At 48.4% G+C, this 20289-nt stretch overlaps 1 protein-coding gene and 1 long non-coding RNA gene across 2 annotated transcripts; one reads left to right on the forward strand and one right to left on the reverse strand.

Annotated features, from left to right (window-relative positions):
• The first annotated feature begins 10564 nt into the window (after window positions 1-10564).
• On the forward strand, window positions 10565-10949 carry LOC107969209 (NADH dehydrogenase [ubiquinone] iron-sulfur protein 5-like). Its single transcript, XM_016932150.4, has one exon. It carries the CDS (start codon window positions 10565-10567, stop codon window positions 10883-10885), a length of 321 nt encoding a protein of 106 aa, XP_016787639.1. The 3' UTR covers window positions 10886-10949.
• A 4742-nt stretch (window positions 10950-15691) lies between these two features.
• LOC104002886 (uncharacterized) lies at window positions 15692-20030 on the reverse strand. The gene is made up of 2 exons (XR_001710878.2): window positions 19156-20030; window positions 15692-15857 (listed from the first exon to the last, which is right to left on the reverse strand). It is a non-coding gene; the product is annotated as an uncharacterized LOC104002886 (long non-coding RNA).
• Between the last annotated feature and the right edge of the window lie 259 nt (window positions 20031-20289).

Below are 20289 nucleotides of genomic sequence, written 5' to 3' on the forward strand. Positions count from 1 at the left end.
CCCCGCCCCCACCCATGCCTGCAAAGAAAGAGAAGGAGCCCCCAGTGAGAAGAAATTCTAAAGCAGCCCCTAGGGACCTCTGGAGAAGCTGTTTGATTTATTCCAGTCCCTACTGGTACTCTGTGCCACATTTATAAACGTCAGCGCTGAAAATGAAGTTCCCACTGCCCTGGCAGCTGCCGGTTGCTGCTGTTGCTCACCAAAGGTTCAGATAAAGTGTCCCCCTCCCCTTGATTGATAGGGAGCCGAGAATAAAAGAAAAATAAAAGCCCCCTGGAGCATTGATGGAAGGGAGGAGGCAGCTTCTTAAGAAGAGAAAGGGTGTGATCCAGAAAGGGCTGGTACCAGTGGAAGGCAGGAAAGTGAGACCGACAGAGTGAGACCACACCTCAAAAGAAAAAAAGAAAAGGAAAGGGGAAAAGAAGAGAATAAATACTTCTGCTTATGCAGAAAGGTGGCGAAATTCATATTTCATTTCAGGGGCTCTGCCACAAGAAGAGGGAAGGAAAGGAGCTTGGTGAGGAAGTCTTTGTGACCTCTGGGCTTCTATGCTCCTGAGCAGGATCTGCTATCTTCTGGAGTCTGGGACAGAGATGAGGCTGGCAGAGACTTAGAACAAAGGAGGTCGGGCATGATGGCTCATTCCTGTAATCCTAGCACTTTGGGAGGCTGAGGTGGGTGGATCACTTGAGGTCAGGAGTTTGAAACCAGCCTGGCCAACATGGTGAAACCCTGTTTCTACTAAAAATACAAAAAAATTAGCGAGGCATGGTGGTGAGCGCCTGTAATCCCAGCTACTCGGGAGGCTGAAGCAGGAGAATTGCTTGAACCCAGAGGGTGGAGGTTTCAGCGAGCCAAGATCGTGACATTGCCTTCCAGCCTGGGCAACAGAGTGAGACTCTGTCTCAAAAAAAAAAAAAAAAGAAAGAAAGAAAGAGAAAAAAACAGGCCAAGTGCGGTGGCTCACACCTGTAATCCCAACACTTTAGGGGGAGGCCGAGATGGGCGGATCACCTGAGGTCAGGAGTTCAAGACCAGCCTGGCCAACATGGTGAAACCCCGTCTCTACTAAAAATACAAAAATTAGCCAGGCATGGTGGCAGGCACCTGTAATCCTAGCTAGTCGGGAGGCTAATGCAGGAGAATCACTTGAACCCGGGAGGCCATGGTTGAGGCAGGAGAATTGCTTGAACCTGGGATGCAGAGGTTGCAGTGAGCTGAGATGGCACCATTGCACTCCAGCCTAGGCGACAAGAGCGAAACTATGTCTAAAAAAAAAAAAAGAAAACGGGTCCTAGAGGAGACTGGAAAGAAATGAAACGTAAAAGGATCCCAATGGACCATGCAGATACAAAGTATTATCATCATAAACCGAACCAGTGAACCAAGTGGTTGAGACTGCGGAGACCCTGCTGGGAGCAGCTTGCAGCACTCCAGGTAGCCACGTGCACACTTTTCCAATAATGGCTTCCCTTGCACCTCCCCTACATCTGCAATGCTCTCGGATCTTTGAGAAGTGCTGATTGAGACCAACTCATGCAGCCCTGGCTGAGCACCCAAGGGATGCAGTGGTTAACCAGGGGTGGCCTAAGTGGTTTCAAAGCAACAAGTCATTGAAAAGTTGTTTTTAACTTGATTATTGTACCTTTATTTTAAAACATACCAGACCACATATTTCCAAATGACTATGGTTCTCTTCAAAGTCTCCCCTGTATGAAGTTGAGTAGTTAATCCAGTGGTACTCAATGTGTGGCCCAAGTCATCCTGGAGCTGATGTGTGAAATACCTTCAGGCCAGTTTATAACCCAGGCAATAAAATGTCTTGCTGCTTTATAGGGGTTTCCTTGCTCTCCTTTAACTTGATTTATCAGACCTGTTTCCCCGTAACTTTTGGCCCTTACCAAATGCCAAATGCTCTGCCAAGCTGCTTTCTTGGAGAGGTTTGGAGCAGCCCTGGGAGGACAGGATTGTTCGGGGATGGGATGGAGGTATAATTATTAGCAAAAGAGAAATGAGAGAACCATTGTATTAATGGGAATCTGGTGGGTTTTCTCTGCTTTTCACTTTCCTTATGTGAAAATGTTTCTGTTTTTGGCCAGGCGCGGTGGGTCACGCCTGTAATCCCAGCACTTTGGGAGGCCGAGGCGGGCGGATCACAAGGTCAAGAGATTGAGACCATCCTGGCTAACACGGTGAAACCCCGTCTGTACTAAAAATAGAAAAATTAGCCAGGCGTGGTGGCGTGTGCCTGTAGTCCCAGCTGCTGAGGAGGCTGAGACAGGAGAATGGCGTGAACCCGGGAGGTGGAGCTTGCGCTGAGCTGAGATCGCGCCACTGCACTCCAGCCTGGGCAACAGAGCGAGACCCCATCTCAAAAAAAAGAAAAGAAAATGTTTCTGTTTTGAAAAACGATGAAATAAACAAAATGTGACATATTCATACAATGAAATATTATTTGGCCTTTAAAAAAAAATGGTGACCCAGCCTAGGCAACACGGCAAAATCTCATCCCTACAAAAAATGAAAAAATTAGCGGGTGTGGTAGCCTGTAGTCCCAGCTACTCGGGAGGCTGAGGTAGGAGGATCGCTTGAGCCCAGGAGGTCGAGGCTGCAGTGAGCTGTGATCACACCACTGCACTCCAGCCTGGGTGACAGAACGAGATCCTGTGTCAAAAAAAAAAAAAAAGAAAGAAAGAAAGAGAAGAAAAGAAGAAGAAAGAAATGGCATTCTGACACATACTACAACACAGGTGAACCTGGAGGATATTATGTTAAGTGAAACAGGGCACACACAAAATGAGAAATATTATGATTCTCCTTATATGAGGTACCTAAAACAGACATAGACAAATTCATAGACAAAAAGTAGACATTGGTTACCAAGGGCTGGCAATAGAGGGAATGGGAGTTAGTGTATAATGGGGAGAGATCTCCATTTTGGGAAGATGAAAAAGTTCTGGAGATGGATGGCAGTGATGGCTGTGTGAATGTGCTCAATGCCACTGAACTGTACCCTTAAAATGGTTAAATTGCAAATTGTAAATGTTATGTATATTATACACAGTAAAAAAAAAAAAGTCTACCTAACAAAATAAAATCTACTCAAAAGGTAAAGATTTGGCTGGGGATAGTGGCTCATGCCTGCAATCCCAGCACTTTGGGAGGCCATGGCCCAGTAGTTCAAGACCAGCCTGGGCAACACGGCGAAACTCTGTCTCTACAAAAAAATAGAAAAATTAGCTGGGTGTGTTGGTGCACACCTGTAGCTACTCGGGAGGCTGAGGCAGGAGGATCACTTGAGCCAGGGTGGTTAAGGCTGCAGTGAGCCAAGATCCCACCACTGCACTCCAGCCTGGGTGACAGAATGAGAGACCCTATCTCAAAACAAAAGGGAGATAAATATTTTATATCACTGATGTTATTCATAAAAATTTGCTATGGGACAGAGTGGGCCAAAGTCCAAAGAAAAAGACCCAAAATATCCCTTCCTCAGGAACAAAAATTAGCTGGGATCAGCTGGGTTAAATACAGGTGTCTGTCACTCCTGCTCTAAAATAGCTCTGGGAAGGGACCCCTCCTTCAGTTCTTCTCCCGTAATATCTTGAACTTATCTGTGCCCTGGAACATTCCACAGCACAGCCCGGGTTTCCCTGACCCGGGGCCTGCTGGGGCTGGCCCACTCCCCTGGCAGTGTGAACAAGGCTCTGGCGAGTCATGGTTCTGCTGGCCAGGAGGCTGCTGAGGTGGCTTTTTAATCCTCCAGCCATGCCGTCCTAGTGATTGCTTTTATTAGGAAATGTAATGAAAAAGACTATATGAAGCCCCTGCCAGAAAAAAAAAAAAATCTAATAAGATTTTGCACCAAGTGTGGCGAGAAAAGAAAGGGGGGAAAAAGCACATTAGGAGTCAGATAATGAGATAAATGAAAGACCGCAGGGAAGATCATTTTTGCAGACTTGCTGGATGGTTGTAAAATTTTTAATTTGCTGAATTCTCTTTTTTCGTTGTCTCTGACTCTTCTCAACTCTTGTCTTTTACTGTCTTTCTGATGGCTGAACGCTTTCTCTCTTTGCCTCTCCCCTTTTCCTTGATTTTTCTGCCTGTTTCAGCTCTTGCCTTGGAAATGTGTGTGTGTGTGTGTGTGTGTGTGTGTGTGTGTGTGTGTGTGTGTGTGTCTCCTTTCCCCATCCATGGCCAAATCCTGCCTCATGACTTGGGTAGGAGGCTGAGATCTGGACAGCGAGGACCCACCTAGTTAAGGGAAAAAGAGGACAAAGAACTGCCTCTCCCAGCCTTTGCCTTCTAGGGAGTGGCTATGATTCAGCTAAAGAAAGAGAAAGAGGAATAAATCAAGGGAAGGAGGGGGAGAAATGGACTATGGAGGGAGGACAGGAGATCAAAGACCAAGGAAGTAAGGAGGAAGAGAAAGCCCCCGCTGCTCCCGCAAATCAATTCCTGGCAATGCCCGCCTCTTCGTCTGTGCTCTAAGCTCCTGAGCAGAATGCCACCTCTGTGGGATGCCAGGCCTGAACAGAAGGGCTCTGGGGCACTGGGCAGGCATGCAGGCCAGGCTGCAGGGACCCCAGGCCTGCCTTGCCCTGAAGAGAGAGGTCTCCCTTCCCCAGGACCACCCTCTCACCATCCACACTTGAAGCCCTCTCCAAAATCTAGTTTCACCGCTTGCTTTGGCAGACTCCTTCCTCCTGTTCCAAACTTGGGAATTCTGAGGTGTCTCTTGGCTGCTGCGCATAAGTCCCAGTTCACAGCTGCAACTTGGGGGACTGAGGGTGGACACAATGAGCAGCTTCCCCACAGGGAGTCGGCAGAGGAAGGAGGCTGGGAAACTGAAGTATAGGAATGAGTGACTTAGGATGGAGACGCACTGCTAGTTATTAGGAACATCCCTCTCACTCCTCGGTCCCTTGTTCTTTCCCCAGTGGGGACTATCCACTCTGTTTCCCTCCCAGAGATGTCATCTCTCTTGGTGCTCTCCCACATGCAAAAGTGTGCTGCTGGTTACTGAGGGAATGGGCGTTTCCTGTACTGGCCATTACAGGAGATAAAAGAGCCACCCAAATCAGTGAAGTCCATGGGAATGAGAGGACCTATTAGAAACCGCACACTCTGTACCCTTTGATCAACAGTTCCTCTCTCTCCAACCCCCTCCCTGAGCCTGTGGTGACCATCATTTTTTTTTTTTGAGTTTCGCTCTTGTCACCCAGGCTGGAGTACAGTGGTGCAATCTTGGCTCACTGCAACGTCAGCCTCTTGGGTTCAAGTGATTCTCCTGTCTCGGCCTCCCAAGTAGCTGGGATTACAGGCGCCTACCACCATGCCCGGCTAATTTTTTGTATTTTTTAGTAGAGATGGGGCTTCTCCATGTTGGTCAGGCTGGTCTCAAACTCCTGACCTCAGGTGATCCGCCCGCCTCAGCCTCCCAGAGTGCTGGGATTACAGGCATGAGCCACCGCGCCCAGCCACCATTATTCCACTCTCTACTTCCATGACTTTAACTTTTTTGGATTTCACATATAAGTGAGATCATGTGATGGATTTGTTAATTAGCCTGACTTAATCATTCCACATTGTAAACATATATTGAAACATCAGGCCGGGCACAGTGGCTCATGTCTGTAACCCCAAAACTTTGGGAGGCTGAGAAGAGAGGACCGCTTGAGGCCAGGAGTTTGAGACCAGTCTGAGCAACAAAGCAAGACCCCCATCTCTACAAAAAATAAAACAAAATAAAATTAGCCAGGCACGGTGCGGCATGCCTGTGGTCCCAGCTACTCAGGAGGCTGAGGCGGGAGGACTGCTAGGAGTTCGAGACTGCTGGGAACTATAATCGCACCACTGCACTCCAGCCTGGGTGACAGTGGGACCCTGTCTCTAAAATAAAAATAAAATAAAAGTATCACAATGTACCCCATAAATATATATACAATTATTATTTGTCAATTAAAAATAAAATTTTAATCTGGGCACAGTGGCACATGCATATAGTCCCAACTCCTCAGGGGCTGAGGTGGGAAGATCACTTGATCCCAGGAGTTCAAATCTAGCCTAAGCAATGCAGCAAGACCCCATCTCTTAAAAAGCAAACAAACCAACCAATACTTTTTTTTTTTTTAATTTAGAAAAAAGAAGAACTCAGGCAAAAGATCTGGTGAAATCTGATATGCATCAACGGTACTCTGGGGGGTCTCAGGGAAGCTTCCACGAATGAGGGTTATGTGGCGGGGTCTGATGGTGGGGCCCCAAGCCAGGCTGGGCAGGGGAGGAAGAGGGCTAGGAAATAAGGTGGACTGGAACAGAGATGGTCGTCCCAAGAGGGGAGATGAAATAGGTTCAAGGCCAGCTGGGAGGGGTGGCTGCTACCAGACTGTGGAATAGAATAGGCTGGGAATAAGAGCTCATACACACGTAGACCAGCTCATTGAAGTGGGAAAAATACAAACGAGCTAATACACACAGTGCATCCTATGCTCCAGGAATTGCTCTGAGAACCGGAGTATATTTACTTGTTTAATCTCACCACAATCCTATGGAGTCGGTACTATTGTTAACACCTCCGTTTTACACACGAGGAAAGTGAGGCTTGGTGAGAGGATTCAGAACACAGCCGCCTTCCTCCAGAGTCTGTGCTCGTAACCACCCTCCTCCAGAATAGGAGCCTAGGTAGGCAAAGTCATGAAGACTCAGGGAGGGGGAGAATGGCACTGCACTTAAGAACGTGAACTTCTGGACCCGGTAGCCTGACCCTTACCCTCGGCCTGACCTTGGATAGGATCCTTAGCACTAAGGTCGGCCTGCAGAGAGACACGAAGAGTGACTGGAAGCATGTTGGTAAAAACACAGGCACAGTGCTGTCCCTGAGCTCAGTCAGGGGAAGTTTTTTTTTGTTTTTTTTGAGACGGAGTCTCCCTCTGTTGCCCAGGCTAGAGTGCAGTGGCATGATCTCAGCTCACTGCAAGCTCCACCTCTTGGGTTCACGCCATTCTCCTGCCTCAGCCTCCCAAGTAGCTGGGACTACAGGTGCCTGCCACCACGCCTGGCTAATTTTTTGTATTTTGTTTAGTAGAGATGGGGTTTCACCGTGTTAGCCAGGATGGTCTCGATCACCTGACCTCGTGATCCGCCCCTCTCAGCCTCCCAAAGTGCTGGGATTACAGGCGTGAGCCACCGCACCCGGCCAGGGGGCCAGTTTTTAACACTGTTACTCTCTGCTTCCCATGAGATGAAGGAAGCATCTTTGGTGCTTGGCAACTGGCAAGGCTCAATTTTCCACCTCTGATTTCCCACCAGAAACACAGGAGATGGACCCTCCAAGGGACTGACTTCTTAGGGGCACACAGTCCTGCAAACAGGTCCCAGCACACATAGCACAGCCCCTCTCCCCAGAGCCAACCACCCCTTGCTGTGTCCTGATGACCCCCCAGTATTCCCAAGCCCCAGGAACACCCCCTAGTCCTGTGGCTCACTGCATTGTTCCAGGAAGTGTGTGTCACCCTTCTCTTTCCTTGCCTCCTTCCCTCCCCCAGCCCCTGCTTTTCTCTTCATGGAGAAGGCACAAATTAGGCAGAAAGGAAAACGTTGACAGTTCCCAGCCCTCCCTTGCTGGGGATAAAGAGAAATACGTTAACGGTTGAAGCTTTAGGCGGATCAAACACAGTTTGTGAGATGCTTCAAATGTATTATTCATCTCACCAATGAGATGCAATCTTGGGCTTTCTCTTTTCGCCCCATCAAGAGGAAACCTCAGCTACTGTGAAGATGCCAGGCTCCAGAGGGGAGGGGGTGCTTTCAGAATACCATCTTTTCAATTAAATCAACAAGTCCGTCTTGCGTCTGCCCAGTTTCTTCTGAAGCTTTCCAAATGAAATGGGTCAACTTGTCAGAGAATCTAAGAGTACAAAGGCTGTGGGTGACAACCACAAGTATTAGGCAGTGACAAGCACCTGGAAGCAAAGAGAAGACATGGAATCAAATCTGAGACACTTAGAGAAGGCAGGAGTTGGAGCCAGTCCTAGAAGGTCCTCCATGTCTGCATGCTCTTGAGGCCATGTAACTCTCATGGGCTAGAAGAACTCCAAGAGGAACCATCTCAGCTGTGCCTTTAGCTCTGCGGTGCCACTGCAGAAGGTGGCGCTTAGGTCCCTGGTGAGGATCCAAGTCCAGCCTTGGGTTGTTGCTGTACAACTTTTGGCCTTGTGATTTGGACTGGTGGAGGCCCCTGCCCCACCTGCCTGGGGATTCTACACCCATTCGTTGCTCCTCCTCCTTTTCCCTTTGGCCACTGAGGTCCCTCTGGGCTGCTGCCAGCATCCTAGGGTTCTTCACCCCAAGAAGAAGCTTCCCCAGCCTCCCATGAGTTTGCCTCACTGTCTCACAGACCTGACACGTGTGCTGTGTTGAATAAATCTGATGTGGGAGTAGGGGGCAGGCTCTGCCCGTGGAACAGGAGATTGGGACAGCCCAGAGGGAAGGAAATTTGACGAGATGGATCAAAAAGCCATAAAGTATACACCACCTTTGACCCAGCAGCTCCATTTCTTAAAGCACCCCCAAGGAAATACTAGATAAGTGTGCAAAGATATATTGGGTTTGCCATTACTTTCAATGGCAAGAACAGCAATTACTTTTGCTCCAACCTACAAAAAGATACAAAAATGTCCATCTCAGGTTTGTCTATAATAGGAAGACTTGCAAACATCTTAAAACCACAATAATAAAGGATTGATTAAATAGTAGCCTTCTGATCTAGTCATTTAAAATCAGATTCCAGAGGAATAACAGGAGGAAGTACTGTATCAATATATTTTCATTCTAAAAAATTTCCCTTCAATCCTTACCCAATCTCATTATTCTTCCCCAAGGTACTCATTGTTATCAGTTTAGTTTGTATCCTCTCCGGTCTGTATTTTTGAAGAATCACATTTAATGTAAACAAGTAATAAAACCAGGTTATGCAAGTTTGTGACTGTAGATGCATGTATCTTTGCAAAGAGAAAAGGCTGGCTGAAATGTGAACACCAAAAATGTGAACAATGTTCAATGTTCAACTCCAAATAGTGGATTGCATATGATTTTTTACTTTCTTCTGCAGGAATTACTGTATTTTCTACGTGAACGGAAAAGAGAAACAATGCTATTTTTGCAAACAGTGAAACAGAAGCAATCGCTGGCACTGGCTGCCTCTGAGCAGTGGGAAAGCCTGTTCACCATATACTCTTTTATGCCTTTTGAATTTTGCACTTTGGGCACGTATCACCTATTCCAAAAATGAATTAAATTTTTAAAAATTCAATATGGCAATAAAATGAAATGAGGGGGGTGGTGAAGACCTCCAAAGGACAGCAAGCCCTGACTGAGAATCTGTAAAATTCCTCAAGCTGTACAGTTTCTGAATCAGCTCAGGAGTCACTCCAATAGTGCTGGTTTCTTTCTTTCTCACCAGACAAGGAATTAGGGCCTATAACCTAGAAGAAATGAGGTAGGGTCTAACATAAACCAGGCTGCCAGGCAGGAATAACTTTATAATAATATACAGCATAGCAACAGTAATGGCTCAGTTGAACCTGTTTTCATACTTTTCTGAAGAACTTTTCATCTCCCTTTGGTTCTCCACATTTTCCTTGAGGCTACCCACTGCTGTCAGGTTCCTGGGGAGGAAAGGATGGGACCCAAGACCTTGTCTAAAGGGCCACTGTTTGAAGTCTGCCAGCAAGACCCACATTTCCCGGGGCTGGGTGTTGGCCTCAGACAACAACTCTCTCTCCTTCCCAGGGCCCATTTCACCCGTCAACACCCAGCTTCTGTCACCTGTCTCTGAGTCTCAGGTTCCTCACTTGTAAAATGAGGGTAATCAGCCTGATTATGAGATGTGGTTGCCAGTCAACAGACTGTATGGCAAGGGTGCCACCTGCTAGAACAGAAGGTCCCCAGGGCTGGAGTTGCTTGCAAGCACCCACCCTGGGGGAAGAATCTAGACAGCAAGTCCGAGACCTGGTATAGCCGTTATTTATAAGCTGATGACAGATATTTTCAATCCGCTGTGTTGTGAGGATTAAATAAGACATGTGCGTCTGTGTTTGAGGATGCAGGCCATCCATCCAGCCTAGAAAACGCTGCATGAAAGATGAATTCTCTCCAGCCCCACCAATCCCATCTTCCTATGCCTCTACTACTCGGACATCTCCTTGTATTGTCATTGTGCAACTTGTTTCATGAACAGTGTCCCCAGACTAATTCCTCAACAACACAATTTGGGTCCTAATCATTTTAATACATCACGTAGTAGATCCCCAGAAACTGTTTGCTGAATGAATAAGTGGATGCTATTTATAAGGCCATGATCCTTGTAAATTCTCACTAGGCTGCCTCTGGTTCCTGCCCCTGAAGCTGCTGAAGACCTGCGCTCCCGGTCTGAATTCACTCTAAACTGGACCCAGAGGAGGTGGGAGCAGAGAAATTCAGGGAGCAGCACAGTGTGGTGAAAAGTAGACTAGGGGTCATCCTGAAGCGGCGGCCAGAGAAGACACAAAGACATGAGCATCGGATCGCCATGCCTTTCTTGGCCATCCAGAAAAGGTTCGGCCTTAACATAGATCAATGGTGGACAATCCAGAGTGCTGAACAGCCCTACAAGATTGCTGCTCGATGCCATGCTTTTGAAAAAGAATGGATAGAATGTGCATATGGAATCAGTGTTATCCGGGCAGAGAAAGAGTGCAAGATAGAATATGATGATTTCGTAGAGTGTTTGCTTCGGCAGAAAACGATGAGACGTGCAGGTACTATCAGGAAGCAGCAGGATAAGCTGATAAAGGAAGGGAAGTACACCCCTCCACCTCACCACATTGGCAAGGAGGAGCCTCGGCCCTGAGCAGAGCAGCTGCTGATGTCTGGAGGCTGAATTTCCTGTTCTCTGTTCCTCACTGGAAAGATTGTTTACGGAAAACCTCCATGTCAAAGTGTATAAAAATAAAGGATTGCTCCATCCTAAAAAAAAATCAAAAAGAAGAAGAAGAAGAAAAAAAAAAAGGAAAAGAAAAGTAGAGTGGGGCTGTCGTCCTGGCCATCAGAGACTTAACCTCTCTGGGCTCAGTGTCTTCATCTATATATGATCATTAGAGCAGATCGGGGTTGAAAACTCAAATGCCCACAGCGGCCAGGAAAATAATGTAGACAAGGCAACAAAGGGGGAAGGTGGCACCCTCCCTTTGTTGGAGAGCAGGCATGCTCCTTGCACAGCGCTGCCCTTCCGTGCCCGCTGATCATCGCCAATTGATGCAAGACTGTGGGTCAAGTCTTGTGGCAAGATTGTCTGATCTTTCAAGGGAAGCCAGCAAAGTGGATTTTTATGTGAAGTCTCTTGAATAGGTCAAACTCAAGTCCATAGGCCATTTACCGCCTGGAGGCCACTGGTTTGCGGTCTCAGCACCAGCGGACCACCTGGCTTCCTTCCAGCTCTTCAATTCTGTGCGTTCAGGAGAGGAGAACATTCTTGTAAGTAACTGTTTAAAGGGAAGGACTCAAAGTCTGGACCTCATTCTGGCCGCTGGGCCTCCGGTAACTGCCAGCCTGACCCCTAAACTGCAGCTTTATGCAAGGCATGCCCCCCGTCTGCCAGCCCCCACCCCCCTGCCCCACCAACACACGCACATCAGGGGGCAGAAATGGGGGGTGAGGAGGAGACAATGATCCTTTGTCCTGGGGTGGGCCAGGGTTCAGCCCCTCCTGTTCTGCCCCTAGGAGTGCCCGCCCTGCCTAGAGAGCTAGGCCTACGGGCAAACTGCCCACTCTTAGGCTACCCTGCACAGGGGTGCCTACCGGTGATACAGTCTCACCTAATAAATTCCTGTCAGAAAAACTGTCAGGGCCTGGGAAATAAATAATGATATTTAACATTTTGTAATAACAACAATTAACCAGTAAATAATGTCCTTTAAACTGCAAACGCTAGAGTAAATTAATTCTTCTAATGAGCTGTCAGGCACGGAAGAAAAAAGTCCCCGTGTTCTTTGCTGCCACGCGGCTGCCGTGTGAGCAGCCGAGGAAGCTCACCTCGGGCCCTGGGAGCTCATTACAGGGAAGCACGCGGCGCGGGGTTCCAGGGAAATCAGCCCGGCCTAGCCTGCACCCACGTGGGCACTCGGCCGCCGCCCGCACCCGGAGCCCCACGGCCCCGCCCTCATTGTGCACGGCGCGCCCCTCCAGGTGCCGATCGCAAATGGGCAGCGCGGAGGGCATTTCAATTAGAGACCTCCCCCTCTCCCTTCTGGTCGCCTGGGCGGCGCTCAGCCTCGAGGTGGCGGGGGACAGGAGCTGGGAACTGAGGCGGGAGGAGGGGGAGAAACTCTGCGCGTCCCTAGTCCTTGCTGCGTGACCTTGGAGAGGTTTCTTGCCCTCTCTGGGCAGGGACGTTGTAAATGGAAATGTGAAGCTAATCAAACCAGATGTGATTATTTCTGAGCTCCTGAGAAGTCCGTGACCATAAAAAGACACCTAAGAGTGAGGCAGCTCTTTATGTACTGATTCGGAGTAATCTCCAAGATATATTGTCAGGTGACAAAAGCGAGGCACAGAAGAGCTTGCAGGGGATGCTACATCTTGTGTATTAAAAGCAGGACTCAAGAAAGAGTATGTGTCCGTGTTTGCTTGTATATGTCTAGACAGGAAGCAAGTAACATTGCTTGCCTCTGGGGAGGGGAAGCTGGAGACGGGGGCTGGAGGGAGAGTTCAGTGAACAACCTTTTATACCCTTATTATTTGAACCATGTACAGGTATTACCTATTCAAAAAATAAACGTTACGAAAAACAAAGCCATACACATCAGGGGTCAGCTTGTCTCTCAGTAGCTTTCAGGAAGTGGAAGCCACAGGGGCCCAGCTGCACTGAAGCCCCATGTGAAATCCCTCCAAAGAGAGAGAGCACACTGCCTCTCTAATAACCTATTCTAGAGACAAGCTAATGAGTCAGGAAGTCCTTCCCAGTAGCTAATCCCATTCCCTCCTGCTACAATTTAAGTTTCTCTCTTCATGTTCTGTGTTTGGTGGGTGAAAGGGCTGATAGATAATTCTCTGCAGAGAGCTGGGGGTAGAGGACAGCCACTGTATGGACAGGAGAGAATGAATGGCAGTCCCAGCCCTCTGGAGCCCACAGGCCTAGGTTTGAATTCACTTCTGTCACTTGCTCACTGTATGGTGTTGTATGTCACTCTCCCCACTGCGCTTCCACTTCCTGTGGTCCCCGCCTCCCTCGGGAGGATATTAAGTGCTGGACCTGGTGAACAGGCATCTACTTCCCATGGAAGCCCACAGGTCCATTGCTGCCCAAGATGGACAGAGACCCCCTGCAGAATCCTGGGTCATCTGCCCACCCCTTCCCAGATCTATGGCTCTCCCAGCTGCGACGCCCAACCCCACCTCCCACCCGGAGCAGCCAGATACAGCCTCCCTATGGCCAGACGTAGCTTTGCCCATTTGGCACCTAAATTGTCATGCCCTGAATCCAGAACAGGTTCAAGGTAGCTGGTGGCTGAGAGATAGTGTTGGAGCCAGAAATCACCAGAGGTGATCACTTCTGAGCTCCTGAGAAGCCCGTGACCTAAGACACCTAAGAGTGAGGCAGCCCTTTATGTGCTGGCCCAGGGCTTGAGGAAAGCACTTGAGTGGCTGCTTTGGGGCTGAGGGTGAGAGAGGGGTTCAAGCCAGGAGAACTCCCAGCCCCCTATCACCATCTGACCAACTCCCCCTTTATCTATTTTGTATCCTTGCCATCTTCATAAAGTGTCTTTTGATTAAAGAGTTTCTTAGCTGGCCAGGCGCAGTGGCTCACGCCTGTAATCCCAGCACTTTGGGAGGCTGAGGCAGGCAGATCACAAGGTCAGGAGTTCAAGACCAGCCTGGCCAGCATAGTGAAACTCCATCTCTACTAAAAATACAAAAATGAGCCGGGCGTGGTGGCACACGCCTGTAGTCCCAGCTACTCGGGAGGCTAAGGCAGGAGAATCGCTTGACTTTGGGAGGTGGAGGTTGCAGTGAGATCACGCCACTACACTCCAACCTGGGCAACAGAGCGAGACTCCATCTCAAAAAAAAAAAGAGTTTCTTGGCTAAAACATATTTGAAATGCCCTGACCTCGGCCATTCAGAACTGGGCACCTAAGGCATGGGGTTTCAGAAAGAGCAGGGACAAGAGGGGGAAAGAACCCAATGCCTACTAAGGACCCACTTTATGCCAGGCACTTCCCATTCAATTTTCCCTCTTAATCCGCACAACCTGTGGTTTGAGTAATATTATCCCCACGGTATGGACAGGATGAGGGAAGTTCCAAGGGGTTAATAGACTTGCCCAGGTGTATTCAACAAATAAGTTGTAGTTGGGCTAGAATTTGGACCCAGATCTGCTGACTTCAAAGCCACATCTCCTAACACACTGCTGCCTGTCCCAGCCCCTCACCTCACCATCTAGATCTATTAATGTGATGGGGTGCAAGTGGGGTGGGACAGAGCTGGGGTGTGGGAAGGAGGCCAGCTCAGCCTCTTGACCCTCTCTTTCCTCAACATCCTCTACTCTGTTCCTGAAGCATTGAGATGAAAATTCAAGGAACAATTGCTGATTGTAAGAATTCATGAGAAAGGCTCCCCTTCCCTGGGAGCCTAGAGGAAATGCACTGGCTTCTCCTCTCAGAATCTGCTTCCTCCTCTCTAAAGTAGGAATTACTTAACCAGGTAATATCTAGTCAGGGGGAGAGTATGGGCACCTCTGATGTCATCTTTAGGAGAGTGTGGTGGCTGAAGCTTAGGCACAGAAGTCTAATACACATGAGTTCAAATCCACGCTCTACCACTTACAAGCTGTGTGACTCAGGACAAGTTACTTAACCTTTCTGAGCTTTGTTTTCCTTCCCTGCAAAATGTGGATCATTGCCACTGATCTCTTTGGGCTGTTACAAAGGTTAAGAAGATGACGTGTATAAACTGCTTAGCATGGTGCCTGGGCATTAAGTAGGCACCCAATACATGACTACATCTGTCCTGATGAGTTTTTTGTTGCCCTGCCAGACAAACTCAATCTCCCAGACCAAAAAGGGCAGTTGTCCTGGTGCCTGAGATAGGCAGCCTACCTCTGCAGCTTCCTGATTTGGGAGGCAGCCCAGAGAGGCCTCCAGGCTTGGTTTTTTGCAAAGGGCAGCGGAAAATCGAAGCTGAAGCCAGCAAAACAAGGATCCCAGCAGTGGATCTGAGTCAGCTGCTTCTGGGTCTGGGGGTTCAAGAGTCTTCCTCAAAGTAACATAGCTTCCTGGTTACCCTGTCCTCCCTGTAGCTGCCCTCTTGGCCTGAGTCCTCTGAGGGCCCTGGGCACCTGTGTGCACAGAGCATCAGCTGGGAAAGAGGGGTGCTCCAGTGAGTAGAGGAAGCTGGGTCTCAGCCACGCGGAAATTAAAACCAGCTTGCCCAGCACTGAGTTACCATGTCGCCTGAAATCAGATTGATTTATTGGGCTTGTTGTGACGGCAGTGTTGCAATTGATTCGTCTGGATGGCGGGGAGTTTATCTATTCAGAGCTGTCTGTCACTGATCTGAATAAGCTGCTAAAATAGCCCAAATACCTGGCGAGGGCGAGGTCACCACCAACCTCGGCTCAATGTTAATTATAATAATGAACAGGCATGAGGAGGGTTGGTTCATTGCTCACCCAGCAGGGCTGGCCTCTATGAGGTTTGGTGTTTAATATTCATTTCATGTCAACAATGTGCAAAGAGCGAGTAGACTCTCCTAAGCTGAGAAAAGTTTGCAAGGGCAATGATGTTGATCTGTGCTTCCATGGGACTAAGAAGGAGCCAGTGCAGCTGAAACAGAAAAGGTTTAGGTTAGACCTTAAGAAGAACTTCCTAATGACCAACAGTGGATGGACATAGAATATCTAATTCACTTATTAGCCTGGACAAGTTACTGCTCCTCCTTGACTCAGTTTCCTCCTCTGCCTGGCCAACATGGTGAAACCCCATCCCTACAAAAAATACAAATATAGGCCGGGCGTGGTGGCTCACGCCTATAATCCCAGCACTTTGGGAGGCCGAGGCGGGCGAATCACGAGGTCAGGAGATCGAGACCATCTTGGCTAACATGGTGAAACCCCGTCTCTACTAAAAATACAAAAAATTAGCAGGGTGCAGTGGCGGGCGCCTGTAGGCCCAGCTACTCGGGAGGCTGAGGCAGGAGAATGGCATGAACCCGGGAGGCAGAGCTTGCAGTGAGCCAAGACAGCGCCACTGCAGTCCGGCCTGGGCAAAAGAGCGAGACTCCATCTCAACAACAACAAAAAAATACAAATATCAGCTGGGTGTGGTGGTGCATGCCTATAGTCCCAGCTACTTGGGAGGCTGAGATGGGAGGATCACCTGAGCATGGGGAGGTTGAGGCTACAGTGAGCCATGATTGTGCCACTATACTCCAGCCTGGATAACAGAGTGAGACCCTGTCTCAAATAATAATAATAATAATAATAATAATACTTACTTCTTGGAGCTGCTGCTACTGCTGCTCCTGGCCAAATAGCAAGAAAAGGAAAAACAAAACTACAAAACTGGCAGGCTCTTCTGGGTTGTTGGTTCAGGGAGCAACAAAGGGGTCCTACTTTGGGTGACAAATCACCCTTCTCAGCCTTGGTACGGAGCGAACATTCCATCAATGGGGCTTTTGTAATAGTTATTGATTCTGTGACTATTTATTGAGCCCCTGCTATATGCCTGAACCTGAAGAAAAACTATTGAACAAGCCATGATCCCCAGACTTTAAGGAGACTAATTCTGGGGTTACTATGGGAGCTAGGGCACCCTCCTCACCGGAGGCTCTCAGGAATAAGGGTGAGCCCTATCTCTGGGAGATAGCTTAGAAAGTGCTCCTGGAGGCAGGCAGATGGATGTGAAGACCTCATGCGGTAGCTGCTTGGGGTTGTTTGAGGCATAATTATCCAGCAGAAGACCCTACTAAACATCAGTCAAGAAGAGCCCCTCCAGAATATTGTTCTTTCAGAAAGGGGAGGATCCTTCTCCCGATGGGTCTTGCAAAAATGTGGTCAGACTTGGGGTTCAAGTCTGCAAGAAGCCAACAGTGACCAATTGACTCCCCTGCCCCTAAAGACACCAACTGAAATTGCAGCAAGAAACATGGAGGTTAAATGAGATTTGGAAAGCAGTGAAGGAGACCATGATGAAAAGATTCCCCTGTCCGTCTGGAAGCCTGGTCAGCTGCCTTCCTTGTGACATTCCTTTCTCTGTTCCTACAAAGCTCTCCTCTCTCTCCACCTCAGCTGCTGGTGGAGACCCCCATGGCCAGCCTTAAGAGAAACATCAGAAGAAAGTTAATAGCGAAACGGTCTGGCGGATCTAATTGATTTTTTTCCTATTGGTTCCCTAATATAGGCAACACTGTTCCTGCCGCTTTTCTGGGCTGGAGATTATGTCATAAATAAAGAGATTTGCTCCCTATTTCCATGTGCTTATCTTTAATAAGTTAAGAACTCAACAAGCTTTAGGAGGACTTGAAATAAGCAAGAGATCCGGTGGTGGCTTCGGCTGTGGCGGTGGCTTTATTTCAACAAAGGGGAAGGCAGATTGCTGAGGCTAGTGGAAGAGAATTTCCATTCTTTGAGTTGCACTGGGCCTGGGCTCAGCTGGGAGAAGAGAGGGGCAAGTGAGAGAGCTGGGGGAGGAAATTCGTGGTGGCAGATATAGTAAAATGGATGGACCCAGCCCATGGGGCTGCAGGTAATGTGGTAGTTAAGAACATAGGTTCTAGAGCCAGGTAGCCTGGGTTCAAATCCGAGCTCCGTCATTGCTTACTAGTTGTGTGACTTTGGGCAAATTACTTAGCCTCTCTGTTCCCACATTTTAAAAATGGATAATGTCTAGCTCATAGGTTGTTGTGAGGATCAAAATGTAAAGTGCTTAGAACAGAGCCTGGCACAGAATATGCACAGAATATATGTTAGCCAGTATATTATTAAGACATCCTCTAACTCAGTTTACCTTAACTGTTGCTGAGCCTGTGCCATGTGTCAGGCCCTGGTCTGGGCTTCATAGATGAGTTCACTCTGACTTCAAGAAGCACCCCGCCCCTGTGACTGGTATGAGCTGGGTGTCCGCACTAGAGGGAATCCAGAAAGTGAGCGGTCACCCCTTTCGGGGAGAGACTGCCATCCTATGGCCCTGTCTTGAGGTTCACCCACTCTCCGGTTCTGGACACCCCACAGATTAATTCACATTTCCTGAAAACTGACAGTGAACACAAACTGTGCAGCGCATGCAGAAACAGCCTCACTCAAGTTTAAGTACCGTGCACCTCATGTGCCAAGCTCTGCTATTTATTTGCAGGGTCTCATTTAGTCCTAATCAACCCTATGAAGACAACAGTATTGCTATCTCCCATTTCACAGTTAAGGAAACCAAGAAACAGAAAGGTGATTTGCTCACAGGCTTACAGCTAGCAAATAGCAGAGTGAGGATTTGAATCCAGGTCCATTGACTTCCCCTGCTCTAAACATTGCCCTGTAGCCCTCATCCTGCACTTACAGTGCACTTACAATTGCAAGCATTAATAAGGCACATATAATATGCAAGATCCTAGGCATAAGGGCTGAGGGGGTAGAAAAAGAAATAGAAACAAGTACAAGTAGATAGAAACAAGCACTTACTATGTGCCAAGCTCTCCAACAGGTTATCTCACTGAATACTTTTCTGAAAGGCAAGTGGCATCATTTTCCTTTCATAGGTAAAGAAATGGAGGTTCCAAAACTTGCCCAAGGCAAACATTAGGTTGGGATGATTTGAACTCAGGCCTGCCTCTGAAGTCCAGCCAATGCTCAGGATGACCCTCAATCCTCCACTTCTTCTTTTTTTTTTTTTTTTTTTTTTTTTGAGAGAGTCTTGCTCTTTCACCCAGGCTGGAGTACAGTGGCACGATCTTGGCTCACCACAATCTCCGCCTCTCAGGTTCAAGCGATTATCCTGCCTCAGCCTCCTGAGTAGCTGAGACTACAGGCGTGCACTACCACACCCGGCTAATTTTTGTATTTTTAGTAGAGACAGGGTTTTGCCATGTTGGCCAGGCTGGTCTCGAACTCCTGACCTCAGGTGATCCACCCACCTTGGACTTCCAGAGTGCTGGGATTACAGGCATGAACCACCGCGCCCAGCCTCCCTCAGTTTCTTGATGAGCAGTTTCCCTTTCTAGCAGGCCTTGCTCTTGCCTACCCCGAATGTGGCCCTACTGCAGATGGGCTGAGAAGTGGAGCCCTCCCCCTGACAGGCCTTGGGTGGCCTCCCCCTTTCCTAGGAGATGATCTCTATCCCAGGCTTCCATTTTGTATTCTTCCTTTCTCTTGCAGGCCATTGTCTGGACCCACATATTCTGTTGCTTTAAGGACTGGTGACCTCACAATCAGTTGCCATAGAGACCATTGTGATGTCACAAATAGAGGACAAGTAGTTCAAGGAGGAGTGGGGGAGGGAATATGCTGAATTAAGGGACATTGGGAATTTCTGTCCTATTTTCATGCCCAGAAAAGGAAGTGGCTAGAAGTGTATCCAAGCCTGGGTTCTGATGTCTAAGGGAGACTTGACCATGCTCTCATATCACTTCCCCTGGGTTCTCCTGAGACTGTGATGTCTCTAAGGCCCAAATAAAGGGTCAATGAGAAGGAACATCAGAAACACTCCCTGCCACTCTGGGGCTATAAGAAGCGGGCTGCTTTTGTAGCAGGAAGGAATAGTATTAGATGCCAGGAGGATCTGTGTGAATGGAAGATTTCCCCGGAGGTAATGAAGGACGCTTGCCTTGGGAAGCTTGAAGCATGGGAGACTTGGCCTCTAGGGCTTCCAGAGCCTTGTTTAAGTACCTTGTGGAGATAAACATGCTGTCTTACAGGTGTTGGGGCTGGGTGTTGGGGCTGTTTCCCCTCCCCAGTCTGGGTGCTCCTTGAGGGCTCTCCCTCTCCAGTAGCTAGTTCAGGTCCTGGCATACACACAGTGCTCAATAAGTGCTCACTCATTCAGTAAATGAATGAGTGGGTGATGAATGAATTGGGAGGTAGTAGGGTGAAGGACGAACGAATAAATGGACAGATGGATGGGCAGGTAGGGCTCCTAGAGATTTCATACCAGCCACTAAGCTTTGCTACACCCCAGCTCTCCAGCTACATCCCACACCACAACTCTTGTTTGCTGCCATCCAGCTACACTAACCATCTCTTAGTCCTGCCTACCGATGTACATGCTGTTC

Source organism: Pan troglodytes, chromosome 19 (assembly GCF_028858775.2).
Source record: "Pan troglodytes isolate AG18354 chromosome 19, NHGRI_mPanTro3-v2.0_pri, whole genome shotgun sequence".
NCBI classification, from domain to species: domain Eukaryota; kingdom Metazoa; phylum Chordata; class Mammalia; order Primates; family Hominidae; genus Pan; species Pan troglodytes.

What these genes read in the sequence shown, in the direction of transcription:
- LOC107969209 (XM_016932150.4), top strand. Translation starts at nt 10,565, where the DNA reads ATGCCTTTCTTGGCCATCCAGAAAAGGTTCGGCCTTAACATAGATCAA.